The sequence below is a fragment of the Rhinoraja longicauda genome, chromosome 2, assembly GCF_053455715.1.
Source record: "Rhinoraja longicauda isolate Sanriku21f chromosome 2, sRhiLon1.1, whole genome shotgun sequence".
Classification (NCBI taxonomy): domain Eukaryota; kingdom Metazoa; phylum Chordata; class Chondrichthyes; order Rajiformes; family Arhynchobatidae; genus Rhinoraja; species Rhinoraja longicauda.
Window position 1 is genome coordinate 113,257,179 of NC_135954.1, and position 24,260 is coordinate 113,281,438.

The window sequence follows — 24,260 nt, forward strand, 5'->3', positions numbered from 1 at the left end:
ATTTAATAGGAATCCGAAGGGGTAACTTTTTCACACAGAGGGTGGTGGGTGTATGGAACAAGCTGCCAGAGGAGGTAGTTGAGGCTGAGACTATCCCATCATTTAAGAAACAGTTGGACAGGTACATGGATAGGATAGGTTTGGAGGGTATGGGCCAAGCACAGGCAAGTGGGACTAGGGTAGCTGGGACATGTTGGTCAGTGTGGGCCAGTTGGGCCGAAGGGCCTGTTTCCACTGTATCACTCTGACTCTATCAAGGGCCTGTTTCCACACTGTATCACTCTGTGACTCTATGACTATGAAGGGCCTGTTTCCACACTGTGTGACTCTGTGACTCTATGAGATGCTTCCCTCTGCTATAGAGAGGAGTAAAGGCTCAGAACTTCTGCTGCCCATTGTGCTGTATTGGTCTATGTTCCTACCTTTGAAGCTTGCTCTGTAGCTCCTAAAATGCTTGCTGCCAGAAGCCGTATCATGGCCCTCCATGCCAACTAACACATTGGTTCCAAGGCAAATCAACTTCAGAAAGACAATGTGCAGGAAGGAACTGCAGATGCTAACGTCAAGTAACCCCTACATTCCGGTCGGCACGGTGGCGCAGCGGTAGAGTTGCTGCCTTACAGTGAATGCAGCGCCAGAGACCCGGATTCCATCCCGACTACGGGTGCTGTCTGTACGGAGTTTGTACGTTCTCCCCGTGACCTGCGTGGGTTTACTCCGAGATCTTCGGTTTCCTCCCACACTCCAAAGACGTACAGGTTTGTAAATTAATTGGCTTGGTAAATGTAAAAATTGTCCCTGGTGGGTGTAGGATGGTGTTAATGTGCGGTGTGGGCCGAAAGGGCCTGTTTCCGCACTGTATCTCTAAACTAAATTCTCCCTCTCTCATCCGTAGTACCAGTTTCAGAGTAGTTTTGTTGAGTCTTATTGTGTTGTTCTCACCTAACACATTGCTAACAGTGACCTGTTTCTTTCATCATCGTTACTTTTTTGCATATCTTTCATTCAATTGTTGTATATCTCTCGTTTCCCTCGACTCCGAGTCTGAAGAAGGGTCTCGACCCGAAACGTCACCTGTTCCTTCTCTCCAGAGATGCTGAGTTACCCCAGCTGCCTCTTCAGAAAGACAGTCAGCAGTGCCACACACTGACACCCCGCCAAGGTGGGATATCAGCAGGGATGTAGAAACGAGGAGGCAATGGTTTCTTCAGTTAGCCGGGTTAAAGTGTGGAGGGCAGGAACAACACCAAATCCACCAGACAGGTTTGTTTTTTTAAGAAAACCTATATAAAATTTATTAAATACTTTTAAAAAATTGCATGATTAGAATCATGGCTGAGACAGTTTCACCACAAGCTGAAACTAGGAGACTGTTTCGATCAGTCTGAAGAAGAGTCTCGACCCGAAACGTCACCCATTCCTTCTATCCCAGAGATGCTGCCTGACCCGCTGAGTTATTCCAGCATTTTGTGTCTAACTAGGAAACTGTTACTTAATGCCCAAGCAATCTCTACGCACACCTAGAGTTTTAATTCTCAGCCAAATGCACAGAGGAGTGTGAAACTAGATGCATCAGAACCAAAATTGATCAGTTGTGGAGATGTTTCTAAAAAAGACAAAATCCATAAAATGACAGATCCCCTCATGCAGTATCTATCTTACACAGAGCCAGGTCCAACAAGCAGGGTTTCACAGACTAATCAATTGGTTCCTACAATGAATGAGAAAACAGGACTTCACAACGCAAACATCGAGGCATTTAAAGGACAAACAGCATTCTTGACGTAGAAACAATGGACTGCAGATGCTGGTTTACACAAAAGAGGACACAGAGTGCTGGAGTAACTCAGCGGGTCAGGCAGCATCTCTGGAGAACATGGATAGGTGACGTTTCACAGAGTGCTGGAGTAAGTCAGCATCTCTGGAGAACATGGGATAAGTGACGTTTCGGGTCGGGTCTGAAGAAGGGTCCCAACCCCCTAAACGTCACCCATCCATGTTCTCCAGAGATGCTGCCTGACACGCTGAGATACTCCAGCAATGTGTGTCCTTTTAGCATTCGGGATACGAGGCCAGGAACACAATCAATATGTCAAATCTGACCAGCCAAAAGTGTGATTAAAACAGTCCCTCAAATGGACATGCCATTTGGGCTGATGATCAGCGTTCGCCAACCATCCCAGGAGCAATGTCAGGAAGGTTGGTCCACCATTTCCAAGCTGTGCAGGCATCAGACGAGCTCAGTTCTGCCGCTGTAGTCCGACGTGATCTGATGGCTTGGGCTTTACTGGCCTCGGATGCAGAGGTTTGTGAATCTGCCCCTGCACACAGTTGTTATTCCACCCATGGCAAGAGCTTCCAAGCACGAGATGGAGATTCAGCGGCTGGAGGTGGAGCTGGTGACTCGGGGATGGGGGTGGACATTTACCTGCACGCAGTCGGCTCCGAGCCGTGGACTCTGCAGAAGTCGTGGCCGCAGGCGGCTTTATTCCGGCACCGCTGACCAGTCCTGGTGATGCCGCGGCAGGCCAGCCTCCGGGACAGGGAGCTGGCAGGGCAGGACAGGACAGGCAACGGCTCAGTGGGCAACCAATCCCTTACACAGCCCACTCTCACACACGCCCACTCCCACACACCGCCCACACCCACACACCCCCACCCCCACACACCCCCACACACCCCCACACACCGCCCACTCCCCCACACACCGCCCACCGCCCACTCCCCCACACACCCCCACACACCCCCACACACCGCCCACACACCGCCCACCCCCCGCCCACCGCCCACTCCCACACACCGCCCACACACCGCCCACCCCCACACACCCCCACACACCGCCCACTCCCCCCCACACCGCCCACTCCCCCCCACACCGCCCACTCCCGCCCACACCTCCCACACACCGCCCACTCCCCCACACCGCCCACTCCCCCACACACCGCCCACTCCCCCACACACCGCCCACACACCGCCCACTCCCCCCCACACCGCCCACACACCGCCCACACACCGCCCACTCCCCCCCACACCGCCCACTCCCCCCCACACCGCCCACACACCGCCCACTCCCCCCCACACCGCCCACACACCGCCCACACACCGCCCACTCCCACACACCGCCCACACACCGCCCACTCCCACACACCGCCCACTCCCCCACACCGCCCACTCCCCCACACACCGCCCACTCCCGCCCACACCGCCCACTCCCCCCCACACCGCCCACACACCGCCCACACACCGCCCACACACCGCCCACTCCCCCACACCGCCCACTCCCCCACACACCGCCCACTCCCCCCCACACCGCCCACACACCCCGCCCACTCCCCCCCACACCGCCCACTCCCCCCCACACCGCCCACTCCCCCCCACACCGCCCACTCCCCCCCACACCGCCCACTCCCCCACACCCCGCCCACTCCCACACACCGCCCACTCCCACACACCGCCCACTCCCACACACCCCCACACACCCCCACACACCCCCACACCCCGCCCACTCCCACACACCGCCCACTCCCACACACCGCCCACTCCCACACACCCCCACACACCCCCACACACCGCCCACACACCGCCCACACACCGCCCACTCCCACACACCCACACACCGCCCACACACCGCCCACTCCCCCCCACACCGCCCACTCCCGCCCACCCCCACACCCACACCGCCCACTCCCACACCGCCCACTCCCCCCCACACCGCCCACTCCTCCCCACACCGCCCACTCCCGCCCACCGCCACACCGCCCACTCCCACACACCGCCCACTCCCACACACCGCCCACTCCCCCACACACCGCCCACTCCCCCACACACCGCCCACTCCCACACACCGCCCACTCCCCCACACCCCCACACACCGCCCACTCCCCCACACACCGCCCACTCCCCCACACCGCCCACTCCCCCACACCCCCACACACCGCCCACTCCCACACCGCCCACTCCCACACACCCCCACACACCGCCCACTCCCACACACCCCCACACACCGCCCACTCCCACACACCCCCACACCGCCCACTCCCACACACCCCCACACCGCCCACTCCCACACACCCCCACACACCCCCACTCCCCCACACCCCCACACACCGCCCACTCCCACACACCCCCACACCGCCCACTCCCCCACACCCCCACACACCCCCACACACCCCCACACCGCCCACTCCCACACACCCCCACACACCCCCACACCGCCCACTCCCCCACACCCCCACACACCCCCACACCGCCCACTCCCACACACCCCCACACACCCCCACACCGCCCACTCCCCCACACCCCCACACACCGCCCACTCCCACACACCCCCACACCGCCCACTCCCCCACACACCGCCCACTCCCACACACACCGCCCACTCCCACACCCCCCACACACCGCCCACTCCCACACTCCCCCACACACCGCCCACTCCCCCACACCCCCACACACCGCCCACTCCCCCACACCCCCACACCCCCACACACCGCCCACTCCCCCACACCCCCACACACCGCCCACTCCCCCACACACCGCCCACTCCCCCACACACCGCCCACTCCCCCACACCCCCACACCCCGCCCACTCCCCCACTCCCCCACACCCCCACACACCGCCCACTCCCCCACACCCCCACACACCGCCCACTCCCCCACACACCGCCCACTCCCCCACACACCGCCCACTCCCCCACTCCCCCACACCGCCCACTCCCCCACACCCCCACACACCGCCCACTCCCCCACTCCCCCACTCCCCCACACCCCCACACACCGCCCACTCCCCCACACACCGCCCACTCCCCCACACCCCCACACACCGCCCACTCCCCCACACACCGCCCACTCCCCCACACCCCCACACACCGCCCACTCCCCCACACACCGCCCACTCCCACACACACCGCCCACTCCCCCCCCACACCGCCCACTCCCCCCCCACACCGCCCACTCCCACACACCGCCCACACACCGCCCACTCCCCCCCACACCGCCCACTCCCGCCCACTCCCACACACCGCCCACTCCCCCCCACACCGCCCACACACCGCCCACTCCCCCCCCACACCGCCCACACACCGCCCACTCCCCCCCACACCGCCCACTCCCCCCCACACCGCCCACTCCCCCCCACACCGCCCACTCCCCCCCACACCGCCCACTCCCCCCCCACACACCGCCCACTCCCACACACACCGCCCACTCCCCCACACACCGCCCACTCCCCCACACCCCCACACACCGCCCACTCCCCCACACACCGCCCACTCCCACACACACCGCCCACTCCCCCCCCACACCGCCCACTCCCACACACCGCCCACACACCGCCCACTCCCCCCCACACCGCCCACTCCCCCCCACACCGCCCACTCCCACACACCGCCCACACACCGCCCACTCCCCCCCACACCGCCCACTCCCGCCCACTCCCACACACCGCCCACACACCGCCCACACACCGCCCACTCCCCCCCACACCGCCCACACACCGCCCACACACCGCCCACTCCCCCCCACACCGCCCACTCCCCCCCCACACCGCCCACTCCCGCACACCGCCCACTCCCACACACCGCCCACTCCCCCACACCGCCCACTCCCACACACCGCCCACACACCGCCCACCCCCACACACCGCCCACACACCGCCCACCCCCACACACCGCCCACACACCGCCCACCCCCACACACCGCCCACACACCGCCCACCCCCACACACCGCCCACACACCGCCCACCCCCACACACCGCCCACTCCCCCCCACACCCCCCCACACCGCCCACACACCGCCCACCCCCACACACCGCCCACACCCCCCACACCGCCCACTCCCCCACACACCGCCCACACACCGCCCACCCCCACACACCGCCCACTCCCCCCCACACCGCCCACTCCCCCCCACACCGCCCACTCCCCCCCACACCGCCCACTCCCCCCCACACCGCCCACTCCCCCCCACACCGCCCACTCCCCCCCACACCGCCCACTCCCCCCCACACACCGCCCACTCCCACACCCCCACACACCGCCCACCCCCACACACCGCCCACCCCCACACACCCCCACACACCGCCCACTCCCCACACACCCCCCACTCCCCCACACCCCCACACACCGCCCACTCCCCACACACACCGCCCACTCCCCACACACACCGCCCACTCCCACACACCCCCACACCGCCCACTCCCCCACACCCCCACACACCGCCCACTCCCCACACACACCGCCCACTCCCCACACACACCGCCCACTCCCACACACCCCCACACACCCCCACACCGCCCACTCCCACACCGCCCACTCCCACACACCCCCACACACCCCCACACCCCCACACACCCCCACACCCCCACACCCCCACACACCCCCACACCGCCCACTCCCACACACCCCCACACACCGCCCACTCCCACACACCGCCCACTCCCACACCCCCACACCGCCCACTCCCACACACCCCCACACCGCCCACCCCCACACACCCCCACACACCCCCACACCGCCCACTCCCACACCGCCCACTCCCACACACCCCCACACCGCCCACTCCCACACACCCCCACACCGCCCACTCCCACACACCGCCCACTCCCACACACCGCCCACTCCCACACACCCCCACACACCCCCACACCGCCCACTCCCACACACCCCCACACACCCCCCCACACACCCCCACACCGCCCACTCCCCCACACCGCCCACACACCGCCCACTCCCACACACCCCCCACTCCCACACACCCCCACACCGCCCACTCCCCCACTCCCCCACACCCCCACACACCGCCCACTCCCACACACCCCCACACACCGCCCACTCCCCCACACACCGCCCACTCCCCCACACCCCCACACACCGCCCACTCCCCCACACACCGCCCACTCCCACACACCGCCCACTCCCACACACCGCCCACTCCCACACACCGCCCACTCCCCCACACACCGCCCACTCCCCCACACCCCCACAAACCGCCCACTCCCCCACACACCGCCCACACACCGCCCACCCCCACACCGCCCACCCCAACACCGCCCACCCCAACACACCGCCCGCTCACCCCCACACACCGCCCACCCCCACACACCGCCCACCCCCACACCGCCCGCTCACCCCCACACCGCCCGCTCACCCCCACACACCGCCCGCTCAACCCCACACACCGCCCACTCCCCCCCACACCACCCACTCCCCCACACCGCCCACTCCCCCCACACCCCCACCGCCCACTCCCCCACACCCCCACACCCCCACTCCCCCACCGCCCGCTCCCCCACACCCCCACCGCCCGCTCCCCCACACCCCCACCGCCCGCTCCCCCACACCCCCACCGCCCGCTCCCCCACACCCCCACCGCCCGCTCCCCCACCGCCCACTCCCCCACACCCCCACCGCCCGCTCCCCCACACCCCCACCGCCCGCTCCCCCACACCCCCACCGCCCGCTCCCCCACACCCCCACCGCCCGCTCCCCCACACCCCCACCGCCCGCTCCCCCACACCGCCCGCTCCCCCACACCGCCCGCTCCCGCACACCGCCCGCTCCCCCACACCGCCCGCTCCCCCACACCGCCCGCTCCCCCACACAGCCCGCTCCCCCACACCGCCCACTCCCACACACCCCCACACACCGCCCACTCCCCCACACCCCCACACACCGCCCACTCCCCCACACCCCCACACCCCCACACACCGCCCACTCCCCCACACACCGCCCACTCCCCCACACCCCCACACACCCCCACACACCCCCACACACCGCCCACTCCCCCACACACCACCCACTCCCCCACACCCCCACACACCGCCCACTCCCCCACACACCGCCCACTCCCCCACACACCGCCCACTCCCCCACACACCGCCCACACACCGCCCACCCCCACACCGCCCACCCCCACACACCGCCCGCTCACCCCCACACACCGCCCACCCCCACACACCGCCCACCCCCACACCGCCCGCTCACCCCCACACCGCCCGCTCACCCCCACACACCGCCCGCTCACCCCCACACACCGCCCACTCCCCCCCACACCACCCACTCCCCCACACCGCCCACTCCCCCCACACCCCCACCGCCCACCGCCCACTCCCCCACACCCCCACACCCCCACACCCCCACTCCCCCACACCCCCACACCCCCGCTCCCCCACACCCCCACCGCCCGCTCCCCCACACCCCCACCGCCCGCTCCCCCACACCCCCACCGCCCGCTCCCCCACACCCCCACCGCCCGCTCCCCCACACCCCCACCGCCCGCTCCCCCACCGCCCACTCCCCCACACCCCCACCGCCCACTCCCCCACACCCCCGCTCCCCCACACCCCCACCGCCCGCTCCCCCACACCCCCACCGCCCGCTCCCCCACACCCCCACCGCCCGCTCCCCCACACCCCCACCGCCCGCTCCCCCACACCCCCACCGCCCGCTCCCCCACACCCCCACCGCCCGCTCCCCCACACCGCCCGCTCCCCCACACCGCCCGCTCCCCCACACCGCCCGCTCCCCCACACCGCCCGCTCCCCCACACCGCCCGCTCACCCCCACACACCGCCCGCTCACCCCCACACACCGCCCGCTCCCCCCCACACCACCCACTCCCCCCACACCCCCACCGCCCACTCCCCCACACCCCCACACCCCCACACCCCCGCTCCCCCACACCCCCACCGCCCGCTCCCCCACACCCCCACCGCCCGCTCCCCCACACCCCCACCGCCCGCTCCCCCACACCCCCACCCCCACACCGCCCGCTCCCCCACCGCCCACTCCCCCACCGCCCACTCCCCCACACCCCCACCGCCCACTCCCCCACACCCCCGCTCCCCCACACCCCCACCCCCACACCCCCACCGCCCGCTCCCCCACACCCCCACCGCCCGCTCCCCCACACCCCCACCGCCCGCTCCCCCACACCCCCACCGCCCGCTCCCCCCCACCGCCCGCTCCCCCACACCGCCCGCTCCCCCACACCGCCCGCTCCCCCACACCGCCCGCTCCCCCACACCGCCCGCTCCCCCACACCCCCACACCCCCACACCGCCCACTCCCACACACCCCCACACACCGCCCACTCCCCCACACCCCCACACACCGCCCACTCCCCCACACCCCCACACCCCCACACACCGCCCACTCCCCCACACACCGCCCACTCCCCCACACCCCCACACACCCCCACACACCGCCCACTCCCCCACACCCCCACACACCACCCACTCCCCCACACCCCCACACACCGCCCACTCCCCCACACCCCCACACACCGCCCACTCCCCCACACACCGCCCACTCCCCCACACACCGCCCACTCCCACACACCCCCACTCCCACACACCCCCACACACGGCCCACTCCCCCACACACCGCCCACTCCCCCACACACCGCCCACTCCCCCACACCCCCACACACCGCCCACTCCCCCACACACCGCCCACTCCCACACACCCCCACACCCCCACACCGCCCACTCCCCCACACACCGCCCACTCCCCCACACCCCCACAAACCGCCCACTCCCCCACACACCGCCCACCCCCACACACCGCCCACACCGCCCACACCCACACCGCCCACCCCCACACCGCCCACCCCCACACCGCCCACCCCCACACACCGCCCACCCCCACACACCGCCCGCTCACCCCCACACACCGCCCGCTCACCCCCACACACCGCCCGCTCACCCCCACACACCGCTCACCCCCACACACCGCTCACCCCCACACCGCCCACTCCCCCCCACACCACCCACTCCCCCACACCGCCCACTCCCCCACCGCCCACTCCCCCACACCCCCACACCCCCACTCCCCCACCGCCCACTCCCCCACACCCCCACCGCCCGCTCCCCCACACCCCCACCGCCCGCTCCCCACACCCCCACCGCCCGCTCCCCCACACCCCCACCGCCCGCTCCCCCACACCCCCACCGCCCGCTCCCCCACACCCCCACCGCCCGCTCCCCCACACCCCCACCGCCCGCTCCCCCACACCCCCACCGCCCGCTCCCCCACACCCCCACCGCCCGCTCCCCCACACCCCCACCGCCCGCTCCCCCACACCCCCACCGCCCGCTCCCCCACACCGCCCGCTCCCCCACACCGCCCGCTCCCCCACACCGCCCGCTCCCCCACACCGCCCGCTCCCCCACACCGCCCGCTCCCCCACACGCCCGCTCCCCCACCGCCCGCTCCCCCACACCCCCACCGCCCGCTCCCCCACACCCCCACCGCCCGCTCCCCCACCGCCCGCTCCCCCACACCCCCACCGCCCGCTCCCCCACCGCCCACTCCCCCACCGCCCACTCCCCCACACCCCCACCGCCCACTCCCCCGCACCCCCACCGCCCACTCCCCCGCACCCCCACCGCCCACTCCCCCGCACCCCCACTCCCCCGCTCCCCCGCACCCCCACTCCCCCGCACCCCCGCACCCCCACCGCCCGCTCCCCCGCACCCCCACCGCCCGCTCCCCCACACCGCCCGCTCCCCCACACCGCCCGCTCCCCCACACCGCCCGCCCCCACACACACCGCCCGCCCCCACACACACCGCCCGCTCCCCCACACACCGCCCGCTCCCCCACACACCGCCCGCTCCCCCACACACCGCCCGCTCCCCCACACACCGCCCGCTCCCCCACACCCCCGCCCCCCCGCTCCCCCACCGCCCGCCCCCCCGCTCCCCCACCGCCCGCCCCCCCGCACCCCCACCGCCCGCCCCCCCGCACCCCCACCGCCCGCTCCCCCCGCACCCCCACCGCCCGCTCCCCCCGCACCCCCACCGCCCGCTCCCCCCGCACCCCCACCGCCCGCTCCCCCCGCACCCCCACCGCCCGCTCCCCCCGCACCCCCACCGCCCGCTCCCCCCGCACCCCCACCGCCCGCTCCCCCCACACCGCCCGCTCCCCCACACCGCCCGCTCCCCCACACCGCCCGCTCCCCCACACCGCCCGCTCCCCCACACCGCCCGCTCCCCCACACCGCCCGCTCCCCCACACCGCCCGCTCCCCCACACCGCCCGCTCCCCCACACCGCCCGCTCCCCCACACCGCCCGCTCCCCCACACCGCCCGCTCCCCCACACCGCCCGCTCCCCCACACCGCCCGCTCCCCCACACCGCCCGCTCCCCCACACCGCCCGCTCCCCCACACCGCCCGCTCCCCCACACCGCCCGCTCCCCCACACCGCCCGCTCCCCCACACCGCCCGCTCCCCCACACCGCCCGCTCCCCCACACCGCCCGCTCCCCCACACCGCCCGCTCCCCCACACCGCCCGCTCCCCCACACCGCCCGCTCCCCCACACCGCCCGCTCCCCCACACCGCCCGCTCCCCCACACCGCCCGCTCCCCCACACCGCCCGCTCCCCCACACCGCCCGCTCCCCCACACCCCCACCGCCCGCTCCCCCACACCCCCACCGCCCGCTCCCCCACACCCCCACCGCCCGCTCCCCCACACCCCCACCGCCCGCTCCCCCACACCCCCACCGCCCGCTCCCCCACACCCCCACCGCCCGCTCCCCCACACCCCCACCGCCCGCTCCCCCACACCGCCCGCTCCCCCACACCGCCCGCTCCCCCACACCCCCACCGCCCACTCCCCCACACCCCCACCGCCCACTCCCCCACACCGCCCGCTCCCCCACACCGCCCGCTCCCCCACACCGCCCGCTCCCCCACACCGCCCGCTCCCCCACACCGCCCGCTCCCCCACACCGCCCGCTCCCCCACACCGCCCGCTCCCCCACACCGCCCGCTCCCCCACACCGCCCGCTCCCCCACACCGCCCTTTGTGTGAAAAAGTTACCCCCCAAATCTTTCCCCCTTCACCTTGACTCTGTGCATCTACACGATCCATTCCTCTCATGATTCTATACACCTCTATAAGATTACCCCCTATCCTCCTGTGCTCCAGGGATAGAGACCCAGCCTACTCAACCTCTCCCTGTAGATCACACCCTCTAGTCCTGGCAACATCCTCATAAATCTTCTGTAACCTTTCCAACTTGACAACTTCTTTCCTAAAACACGGTGCCCAGAACAGAACACAACATTTTAAATGCAGCCTCACCAACGTCTTATACAACTGCAACATGACCTCCCAACTTCTTTACCCAATACTCTGACTGATGAAGGCCAATGTGCCAACTGCCTTTTTGACCATCTTATCCACCTGCGACTCCACCTTCAAGGAACCATGCACCTGCACTCCTAGATCCCTCTGCTCTACAACACTCCCCAGAGCCCAACCATTCACTATGTAGGTCCTGCCCATGATAGACTTCCCAAAATGTAACACCTCACACTTCTCTGTATTAAATTCCATCAACCATTCCTCAGCCCACCTGACCAATCGATTAAGATCCTGCTGCAATTTTTCCCAACAATCTTCACTATCTGCAAAACCACCCACTTTTGTATCATCAGCAAACTTGCTAATCTTACGATGATGTTCTCATCCAAATCATGACAAACAGTAACGGTCCATGAGGTTGCAGGGTGACTTGGACAGGTTGTGTGAGTGGGCGGATGCATGGCAGATGCAGTTTAATGTGCATAAGTGTGAGGTTATCCACTTTGGTGGTAAGAATAGGAAGGCAGATTATTATCTGAATGGTGTCAAGTTAGGAAAAGGGGACGTACAATGAGATCTGGGTGTCCTAGTGCATCAGTCACTGAAAGGAAGCATGCAGGTACAGCAGGCAGTGAAGAAAGCCAATGGAATGTTGGCCTTCATAACAAGAGGAGTTGAGTATAGGAACAAAGAGGTCCTTCTGCAGTTGTACAGGGCCCTAGTGAGACCGCACCTGGAGTACTATGTGCAGTTTTGGTCTCCAAATTTGAGGAAGGACATTCTTGCTATTGAGGGAGTGCAGCGTAGGTTCACCAGGTTAATTCCTGGGATGGCGGGACTGTCGTACGTTGAAAGACTGGAGCGACTGGGCTTGTATACACTGGAATTTAGAAGGATGAGAGGGGATCTTATTGAAACATATAAGATTATTAAGGGATTGGACACGTTAGAGGCAGGAAACATGTTCCCAATGCTGGGGGAGTCCAGAACCAGGGGCCACAGTTTAAGAATAAGGAGTGGGCCATTTAGAACAGAGATGAGGAAAAACTTTTTCACTCAGAGTTGTAAATCTGTGGAATTCTCTGCCTCAGAAGGCAGTGGAGGCCAATTCTCTGGATGCTTTCAAGAGAGAGCTAGATAGAGCTCTTAAGGATAGCGGAGTCAGGGGGTATGGGGAGAAGGCAGGAATGGGGTACTCAGCCATGATCACATTGAATGGGCGGTGCTGGCTTGATGGGCCGAATGGCCTCCTCCTGCACCTATTGTCTATTGTCTATTACCTAGCACCGAACCCTGAGGCACACCACTAGTCTGACCTCCAGTCCGAAAAGCAACCTTCCACCATCACCCTCTGCTTCCTTCCATGGAGCCAATATACTATCCATTCACATGCGATCTAACCTTCCAGAGCAGCCTACCATGCGGCACCTTGTAGAATGCTTTGCTGAAGTCCATGTACACAACACCTGCAACCCTGGCCCCATTAACCTTCACATCTTCAGAAAACTCAGCATGCTTTTGTACGTGGGAGGTCTTGTCTCACAAACCTGACTAACCCTAATCAGCCCTTTCCCATCTAAATGCATGCACACCCTATCCCTCAGAATACTCTCCAGTAACTTTCCAACTGCAGATGTTAAGCTCATTGGCCTTTAGTTCCCAGCATTTTCCCTGCAGCCCTTCTTGAATAGAGGCACAACATTTGCCACCCCTCAGTCTTCCGGCACCTCTCTAATTTCCTACAATGTCCTTGGATATATCTGATCAGGCCCTGGAGATTTGTCTACCTTCATACACGACAGTACCTTCAGTACTATTTCGACGGGAACACTGACTGCTCTCAAGACACTTCCATTGACTGCCCCAAGTTCTTCCGTCCTGCTGTCTTTCTCCTCGGTAAATACAGTGAAAAATACTCCGAGGACCTTGCCCATCTCCTGTGGCTCCACACAGAGACCGCTTTGATTCCTGATCTTATTTCCTTTTGTTTCCCCATCTTCATCACCTGCCATGCCGCGCAGCGAAGCCCCAGACACTCACCCAGTGTTGGCAGCAGAATCGTGAAGAAGAAAGGTCTCGGCTTCAAACACATGGGCATGATGTCGGAGGCCGTGGTTTTCTCCTACACTCTGAAAGCAAACATTAAAGAGGATTCAGAGGAATGCTTGTACACAGCCATGGGGTATACACCAATCAGCCAGAAGATCATGGCCTGACGAGCCAAAACATTATGCCCACCTGCCTAATATGCTGTTGGTCCACATTGGGAACATTTTTCCTGCATCCAGCTTGTCCAGTCCTTTTATAATTTTAGACGTTTCTCTAAGATCCCCTCTCATCCTTTTAAACTCCAGTGAATACAAGCCCTGCCTTTCCAATCCTTCCTCATACGACAGTCCCGCCATCCCGGGGAACCTACGCTGCACTGCCTCAATAGCAAGGATGTTCAGCGTAGGGTCACGAGGCCATGATAGAATGGTGTAGACTCGATGGGCTGAATGGCCGACTTCTGTACTTGAGTTGGATGTGATTGTATTTATGTGTGGTATTATCTGCTGCGTTTGAATAGCATGTTTTAAAAGCTTTACACTGCAGCTCACTACACATGGCAATAATAAACCCTAACTGATACTAGTCTTTGAAAAAACAAAACAATAAATTGTGCTGTACACATAAAATGGTGGACTGCAGCACTCGGGCTGAAGTTACCCCAGCACTCGAGGTTCATTGTAAACCCAGGAGATGTGTGGGGTAGCTACGCATCATCTCAAATTTGTTTTGTTAAGAGATGCAGCACGGAAACAGGCTCTTCGGCCCACCGAGTCCGCACCGACCAGCGACCCTTGCACATTAACACTACCCTACACACATTAGGGACAATTCATAATTTACACATACACCGAGACATTTGGGTGGTCACGGTGGTGCAGCGGTAGAGTTGCCGCCTTACAGCGAATGCAGCGCCGGAGACCCAGGTTCCATCCCGACTACGGGTGCTGTCTGCACGGAGTTTGTACGTTCTCCCTGTGACCGGCGTGGGTTTTCTCCGAGATCTTCGATTTCCTCCCACACTCCAAAGACGTGCAGGTTTGTAGGTTAATTGGCTCGGTAAATGTAAAAATTGTCCCCAGTGGGTGTATGATAGTGTTATTGTGCGGGGATCGCTGGTCGGCGCGGACCCCGTGGGCCGATTGGGCCCGTTTCCACGCTGTATCTCTAAACCAAACTAAGCCAATTACCCTACAAATCTGCACGTCTTTAGAGTGTGGGACGAAACTGGAGATCTCGGAGAAGGTCACGGGGAGAACGTACAAACTCCGTACAGACAGCGCCCGTAGTCAGGATGGAACCCTGGTCTCTGGCGCCGTAAGGCAGCAACTCTACCGTGACGCTCTAAAAACATCTGTCAATATTTTAAGCTCAAAAAAGAGTAAGAACGTACGTTTGTCTCAGCAGCATCCCGTTGGGCACAGTTGGGCAATCGCGGTCGATATTGCAGGGACATTAGAGGCCCAGGTAATTTGAACGAATACTCCGCTGGATTCGTGGTGGGCTGCCCTGCCTCGGCAGGAGCGGATATCAGCGTGCTACTTCTGATAAAACTCGCATTTTCCAAAGCGTAGTTTTCTGCAATAGAAAGGACGGCCGGTTTCAACCAGGTTTCCTTGGCGATTAAGGGGACTGCTTATATACAAATACAAAAGGCGAGTGCTTTCTTGTCACGCACAGAAGTGGGACAATTAAATCCTTACTTGCAACAGTGGGCCGAAGGGCCCGTTTCCACACTGCATCTCCAAACTAAATTAAGGGACAGACTGAAGAATGGTCTCGACCCGAAACGCCACCCATTCCTTCTCTACAGAGATGCTGCCTGTCCTGCTGAGTTTAGTTTAGTTTAGAGATACAGTGCAGAAACAGGCCCTTTCAGCCCACCGGGTCCGCGCCGACCAGCGATCCCCACACATTAACACTATCTTACACACACTACGGACAATTTTTATATTTACCAAGCCAATTAACGTACAAGCCAACTCTTTAGAGTGTGGGACGAAACCGGAGATCTCGGAGAAAACCCACGCAGGTCACAGGGAGAACGTACAAACTCTGTACAGACGGCGCCCGTAGTCAGGATGGAACCCGGGTCTCCGGCGCTGCATTCACTGTGAGGCAGCAACTCTACCGCTGCGCCACCGTGACCACCCTAATTTGCTCGCCCTAACTGGAGAGAAGGAATGGGTGAAGTTTCAGGTCGAGACCCTTCTTCAGACTCTGTGGCAACTGCAGACAACTCCACTTGCCTGGCTGTCTGCTTCACAACTCAGTCTATTGCAACAACCTCTCACCCACACCCCTCCTCCTCCCTTCCCCACCCGGATGCACACCCCTTCCTCCCAGCCCTCCGTCCCCTTCCACCCCTATTCCTTCCTCTAGCTTCACATTTCACGCCTCTTCTCTCCTGATCTCACACCTTGGTCTTTTCATCTCTGGCCTTTGTTCGACCATCTGCCACTCGAAAACCCACCTCACCTGCACCCACCTTAGAGGTGCCAACTTTCTCACTCCCAAATAAGGGACAAGGTGATGTCACCACCCCACGTGACCTCACCCAGCCAGTGGCCATGTGTTCCCGCTCCACCAATGGTGGCCGCCGGGGCCGGGACGCGGGTTACTACGCAACCTCCTTTAGGCGATGCCTGAGCCTCCATGCCCACAGTGTCCAGACCTACACTGTCCGGAAGGTAGGCACAGATTTTAACCAGCATCTGCAGTTTTTTTTCCTACTACACTGTCCAGACCTACCGCTCCGTCCGGGCCTAATACGGGACAAGGGCGGTCCCATACTGGACAAGCCAATTTAGCCCAAAATACGGGATGTCCCTGCTAATACGGGACAGTGGGCAACCCTACCCCATCTATCACCTGTAAATACAAGGAACCGCAGATGCTGGTTCACAAAACAAGACAAAGTGCTGGAGTAACTCAGCGGGCCAGGTAGCATCTCTGGAGAACGCGGACCGGTGACATTTTGAGTCCAGACGTCACCTATTCATTTGAAGAAGGGTCCCCACCTGAAACATCACCTCTCCATGTTCCCCAGAGATGCTGCCCGACCCGCTGAGTTACTCCAGCACTCTGTGAAACGTCACCTATCCATGTTCTCCACAGATGCTGCCTGACCTGCTGGGTTAATCCAGCACTCTGTGTCCACCTAACACTTTGTCCGGCTTTATCCTGCCTTCACCTCTTCCAGTTTTCTCCCCCCAGTTGCACCACAGTCAGTGTCTGGTCCTGACCCAAAACATCACCCATCCACGTTCTCCAGAGATGCTGCCTGACCGGCTGAGTTACTCCAGCACTTTGTGTCTGCTTTTTGTAAACCAGCACCTGCAGTTCCATGCGTCGACCTCTTACCTTTGTCCCGCCCCCCCCTGACACGAGTCTGAAGAAGGTTCTCGACCTGAAACGTCACCCATTCCTTCTCTCCTGAGATGCTGCCTGACCTGCTGAGTTACTCCAGCATTTTGTGAATAAATACCTTCGATTTGTACCAGCATCTGCAGTTATTTTCTTACATTATCTTACCTTGCAAGCTGTCGTGATCCACTTTCTCAAGTTCTTCTCCCCAATCAGAAAATGAACCCTCTCTGTGGCGGGTGGAGAAAACAAAGCCGCATTTTTATTAAAATTCAGAACAGTCCATTCAGTTGTAATAATTATCAACACAAGAAATACTAACTAGGTTTCATAACTCGAATAAGAATTCGTGTCGACTTCACCATTTAATTGCGGCAGATCTATCTTTCCCTCTCAACCCCATTCTCTTGCAAGTTCACAGGATGTAGGAGCAGTATTAGGCCATTCATCCCAGTGGGTCAGTATAGTTGTTTAGTTTTAGAGATACACCGCAGAAACAGGCCCATAGGCCCACCGGGTCTTTGCTGACCAGAGATCCCCGCACATTGCCCCAATCCCCCACATGCACACACACACACAGGGGACAATTTACACTTCTACAAAGCCAATTAACCTGCAAGCCTGTGCGTCTTTGGAGTAAAACGAAAGAACGTTCTGGCCACTGGGCTGATGGGAGGAAACGGCAGAGAAAACCCAGTCCAGAGCCAGTTTCTATGCCATGTGACACTGATTCTAGCACCCACACAGCCTGACAATGGGGTGAGATTATGAAAAGGAACCATGAACTACAGTACACACCGTGCAGGAGTGGAGGTGAAGAACTCTGGCCTCTGGGAACACAGGAAAACAGGAGGAGTCAACACAGATGTCCTCTTTCGGGTGCCAAAGCAATTAACCAGCATCCAGTTACCTGAATAAAAACAAGACACAGGGTGCTGGAATAACTCAGCGGGTCAGACAGCATCTCTGGAGAGGCAATGTTTCACGGGGGAGGGGGGGGGGGGGGGCGGGGGACAAAGAATTCTGGAAGGGTGGAAGGGCAGGACAAAGCATGGCAAGTTAAAACGTTTTTGTACACACCGATCAGCCAAAACATCATGGCATGATCAGCCAAAACATTATGCCCACCTGCCTAATATGCTGTTGGTCCTCCGTGTGCAGCCCCATACGCAGCAGGGTGCGATGCACTGTGTATTGTGACACATTCCTCCCGTAACCACCATTAACATTTTCTGTGACTTGTGCCACAGTCGACCTTCTGTCGGTTCGGACCAGACGGGATAGTCTTCGTTGCCCTCGTGCATCGATGAGCCTTGGGCGCCCAACACCCTGTCTGTCGCCGGTTTGTATTTTGTCCCTCCTCAGACCACTGTCGGTAGGTACTCACCACTGCTGACCGGGAGCACCCCACAAGCCTTGCCGTTTCAGAGATGCTCTGACCCAGTCGTCTGGCCATAACAATTTGGCCCTTGTCAAAGTCGCTCAGGTCTTTACTCCTGCCCATTTCTCCTGCATCCAACATATCAACTTCAAGAACTGACTGTTCACTTGCTGCCTAATATATCCCACCCCTTGACAGGTGCCATTGTAACAAGATAATCAATGTTATTCACTTCGCCTGTCAGTGGTCATAATGTTTTTGACTGATCGGTAGCTCATTGGGAAAAAAATCAACAGTTAAATTCTGGTTAGTTACAATTAGGAAAATGATGAACTGAGGGTGGAGAGGGTAAAAATAGGATGTTTTATCTTTTTGCAATCAAAGAGTAAACAGGCCAATGTCATAAAGTCACAGAAACAGGCCCTTCGGCCCCACATGCTCATACTGACCCATACTGACGAAGATACAGTCCAAACAAGTATAGGGAAAAAAATTGCAGATGCTGGTTTAAATCAAAGGTAGACACAATATGCTGAAGTAACTCAGCGGGTCAGGCCGCTTCGGGAGAGAAGGAATTGTTGTTCTGTGCTGTTTGTGATGCACTTTGGGATATCAGAGTGACACCATTAGGCAGAATATCAATGCTATTTCCGAAGGGCAACATTTCCCTACCTTTGTCTTTAGGCAAATTACAAAATGGGTAAGCGTGAATGAAGTGGTACAACTTGAGATTACAGCTCACATAAACATGCTTAAAATTCTAGATCAGTCTGAAGAAGGGTCTCGCCCCGAAAAACGTCTCCCATTCCTTCTCTCCCGAGATGCTGCCTGACCCGCTGAGTTACTCCAGCATTTTGTGCCTACCGGCCCAAACAAGTTTTCTTTTCCCCTCAAACATGCCAACTTTTCCCCTCAAACATGCCAACTTTTCCCCTCAAACATGCCGACTTCAAACATGTCAGCTGCTTTCCATCGCAAAGTTGGTGGTGCCAGCACATGTAATATAGGCAGAGAATCTAACGGCGCAGTTGCACATGTGCCACATAAAGTACCACTGAAGTGACCCATTCAATGGGTCTCCCTCCCGTCTGATACAAGCTGCCGCCGACCAGCGTGAACCGGGTGGGCACCCCTTCCCCTCCAGGGCTGTCTGAGCTCCAGGCTGTGCTGGGTCATCCAAGTCTAAGAATAAAGGGGAGGCCATTTAAAACTGAGGTGAGAAAAAAACTTTTTCACCCAGAGAGTTGTGGATTTGTGGAATTCTCTGCCACAGAGGGCAGTGGAGGCCAATTCACTGGATGAATTTAAAAGAGTTAGATAGAGCTCTAGGGGCTAGCAGAATCAAGGGATATGGGGAGAAGGCAGGCACGGGTTACTGATTGTGGATGATCAGCCATGATCACAATGAATGGCGGTGCTGGCTCAAAGGGCCACATGGCCTCCTCCCGCATCTATTTTCCACGTTTCTATGATGTCATCTGGTCAGTGCACACATCGGAATGCACACGGTTGTCCAGTCTCTGGACAAGGTGGACTTTGACCAACACAAGGAGGCTGTCCAACCCAGGAGAGCATCTATTTCACCATCTGCACGGTGGCGCAAAAGCAGTGTTGCTGCCTCACAGCACCACAGACCCGGGTTCAATCCCGACTACGGGTGCTGTCTGTACGGAGTTTGTACGTTCTCCCCGTGAACTGCGTGGGTTTTCTCCGGTTTTCACCCACACTCCAAAGGCGTACAGGTTTGTAGGTAAATTGGCTTTGGTAAAAATCACAAACTTTCCCGTGTGTGTGTGTAGGACAGCGCTTGGTGATCGCTGCTCGGAGTGGACTCTGTGGTTTTTCTGCGTTGTATCTCCATACTGAACTAAAACAATGCGCAGGAAAGGAAAGGAACCAAATCTACATTTCAGTTGATCGATCCTACATTAGGACAGGGTCCTGGACCCGAATTGTTTATTTTAGATTAGAGATACAGCGCGGAAACAGGCCCTTTTGGCCCACCGGGTCCACGCTGACTAGCGATCCCCGCACATTAACACTATCCTACACCCACTAGGGACAATTTTTACATTTACCAAGCCAATTAACCTACAAACCTGCACGCCTTTGGAGTGTGGGAGGAAACCGAAGATCCCGGAGAAAACCCACGCAGGTCACGGGGAGAACGTACAAACTCCGTACAGACAGCACCCGTAGTCGGGATGGAACCCGGGTCTCCGGCGCTGCATTCGCTGTAAGGCAGCAACTCTACCGCTACGATACTGTACCGCTGCGCCACCATGCCACCATCGATGTTCTACATCTCCCGATGGTGGAGTCAGGAATTAAGAAAACAAAGTCTCGTGTTCAATTTCTATAAACGGCACGGTGGCGCAGCGGTAGAGTTGCTGCCTTACAGCGAATGCAGCGCCGGAGACCCGGGTTCCATCCCGACTAAGGGTGCTGTCTGTACAGAGTTTGTACGTTCTCCCCGTGACCTGCGTGGGTTTTCTCCGAGATCTTCGGTTTCCTCCCACACTCAAGACGTGCAGGTTTGTAGGTTAATTGGCTTGGCAAATGTAAAAATTGTCCCTAGCGGGTGTAGGATAGTGTTAGTGTGCGGGGATCGCTGGGTGGTGCGGACCCGGTGGGCCGAAGGGCCTGTTTCTGCGCTGTGTCTCTAAATCTAAAACCTAAACAGATGTAGCCACACTGACCCATCCCTTCTCAGTATCAGACCTGGCCACTGGGTTTGAGTCATTAAGCTTCACTTACCAGCCACAGTCAGAGTCAGAAAGGCACCGAGGCTCGTGAAGTCCAAGGAGGCACAACGGTTGGACTCGGACAGGGCGTTTAGCAGGACCAGCGCCAGCAAGACCGATCTGGAGAAGCCTGGTGTTTGTGCAATGGTCATGATCAGGCCAGCGGCCAGGAAGTAGCTGGTGTGTACAACACACGTGTACATCACATGCAGGTATCTTTCTGTGGACATTAACATCAAGAGTTACTTCAGTACACAAACTCAGGTTGCATCAGTCACTAACTCTGCACTTAGAGCAAAATGCGTCATACAGCACGGAAACAGGCCCTTCAGTCCAATCTATTGCATCCGCTGCTCCAGATGTCAACTTATTTACATCGGCGAAACCAAACGCAGGCTTGGCGATCGCTTCGCTCAACACCTGCGCTCAGTTCGCATTAACCAATCTGATCTCCCGGTGGCTGAGCACTTCAACTCCCCCTCCCACTCTGACCTTTCAGTCATGGGCCTCCTCCAGTGCCACAGTGAGTCCCACCGGAAATTGGAGGAACAGCACCTCATATTTCGCCTGGGCAGCTTGCAGCCCAGCGGTATGAACATTGACTGCTCCAACTTTAGATAGTTCCTCTGTCCCTCCCTTCCCCTCCCCCTTCCCAGATCTCCCACTGTCTTCCTGTCTCCACCTATATCCTTCCTTTGTCCCGCCCCCCTGACATCAGTCTGAAGACGGGTCTCGACCCTAAACGTTACCCATTCCTTCTCTCCTGAGATGCTGCCTGACCTGCTGAGTTACTCCAGCATTTTGTGAATAAATACCTTCAGTCCATGTTGACAGCCAACCAAGATGCCCCAACTCCACTCGCCTCACCTGCCTATGTTTGGGTCGTATCCTTCTCAACCTCTCCTATCCATGTACCTGTCCAAATATCTTTTGAAGCCCATGGTTGAAGAACTATGAGCTTCACCATGGGCGGTCACGGTGGTGCAGCGGTAGAGTTGCTGCCTTACAGCGAATGCAGCGCCGGAGTCCCGGGTTCCATCCCGACTACGGGCGCCGTCTGTATGGAGTTTGTACCTTCTCCCCGTGACCTGCGTGGGTTTTCACCGAGATCTTCGGTTTCCTCCCACACTCCAAAGACGCGCAGGTTTGTAGGTTAATTGGCTTGGCAAATGTAAAAATTGTCCCTAGTGGGTGTAGGATAGTGTTAGTGTGCGGGGATCGCTGGTCGGCGCGGACCCAGTGGGTCGGAGGGCCTGTTTCCGCGCTGTATCTCTGAACTAAACTAAAATGTGCAGGTTTGTAGGTTAATTGGTTTCTGTAAACTGTAAATTGGTTCATTCGTTTCCATAAAAGATCATCCCTGGTGTGTGTAGGATAGTGCTAGTGTACGAAGGGCCTGTTCCCATGCTGGATTAACATTCTCTATACTAAACCAAAACTAAAGAGGGGGAAATACAAAACAATGAACTGATGTCACCAAGACATTTGAAGAGTCAAATTGTGCAAAGAGCACTGCTACACACAGCATTAGTTTAGTTTAGAGATACAGCAAGGAAACAGGCCCTTCGGCCCACTGGGTCTGCGCTGACCAGCGATCCCTGCACACTAACCTACACACCAGGGACAATTTTTACATTTACCAAGCCAATTAACCTACACACCTGCACGTCTTTGGAGTGTGGGAGGAAACCGAATATCTCTGAGAAAACCCACGCAGGTCACGGGGAGAACGTACAAACTCTGTACAGACAGCACCCGTAGTCGGGATGGAACCCGGGTCTCCGGCGCTGCATTTGCTGTAAGGCAGCAATTCTACCGCTGCGCCACCATTTATAGAGATACATCACGGCAACAGGCCATTCGGCCCACCCTGTCCATGCCGACCGTTGATCACACGTTCACACTTGCTCTACCGTGACCGCCCACGCTGAAAAGGGTAAAACGTTAACGGCATGAGGAGGGTACGCTGTCCTTCCACGCACCGGTCGAGTTGAGGGAGTGCTGCAGAGTGTTCAGTCTCAGGCTCACTCCTTGCTCCGAGTATCCGGGCACACTCCTCACGCCCACAAGCGTCTTGTTCATCTTCTGCAGCTTCTCCAGCTGGTCGTAATGGACGGCCGTCGGGGACTGACGGGCAGCAAACAAGGCCAGCTTCCACTCTGCAAGCAAATACATTCAATATTAATAATCACCCAGAGCTCCCAATAACAGAGTGTGTGAAACAGCACAGGAACAACATGCCCACGTCCTCAAATCTCTTTTTATTATGTTTAGTTTAGTTTAGAGATACAGTGCGGAAACAATTTTTACATTTACCAAGCCAATTAACCTACAAACCTGTACGTCTTTGGAGTGTGGGAGGAAACCGAAGATCTCGGAGAAACCTCACGCAGGTCACGGGGAGAACGTACAAACTCCGTATAGACGGCATCCGTAGTCGGGATGGAACCCGGGTCTCCGGCGCTGCATTCGCTGTAAGGCAGCAACTCTACCGCTGCGCCACCGTGACCGTCCATAAATGTCAAAGGCTAGAGGCAATCAGTGTGACGAGGGGTCCCGACCCGAAACGTCACCCATCCGCGTTCGCCAGGGATGCTGCACGGCCCGCTGAATGTACGCCAGCACTTTG

General features: G+C 60.1%; 1 protein-coding gene across 1 annotated transcript in view; it reads right to left on the bottom strand.

Annotated features, from left to right (window-relative positions):
• Positions 1–2,288: 2,288 nt before the first annotated feature.
• The window catches only part of LOC144610861 (protein brambleberry-like), a 34,659-nt gene continuing 12,687 nt past the window's right edge, over positions 2,289–24,260 (bottom strand). The window contains exons 6-13 of the mRNA XM_078429833.1: positions 23,610–23,790; positions 21,645–21,847; positions 18,305–18,416; positions 17,675–17,736; positions 17,429–17,503; positions 15,534–15,718; positions 14,132–14,220; positions 2,289–2,548 (exon numbers count right to left, since the gene is read on the bottom strand). Of these exons, the coding sequence (XP_078285959.1) occupies positions 2,425–2,548; positions 14,132–14,220; positions 15,534–15,718; positions 17,429–17,503; positions 17,675–17,736; positions 18,305–18,416; positions 21,645–21,847; positions 23,610–23,790 (1,031 nt within the window). The 3' untranslated portion in view covers positions 2,289–2,424. The remainder of the gene's footprint in view (positions 2,549–14,131; positions 14,221–15,533; positions 15,719–17,428; positions 17,504–17,674; positions 17,737–18,304; positions 18,417–21,644; positions 21,848–23,609; positions 23,791–24,260) is intronic.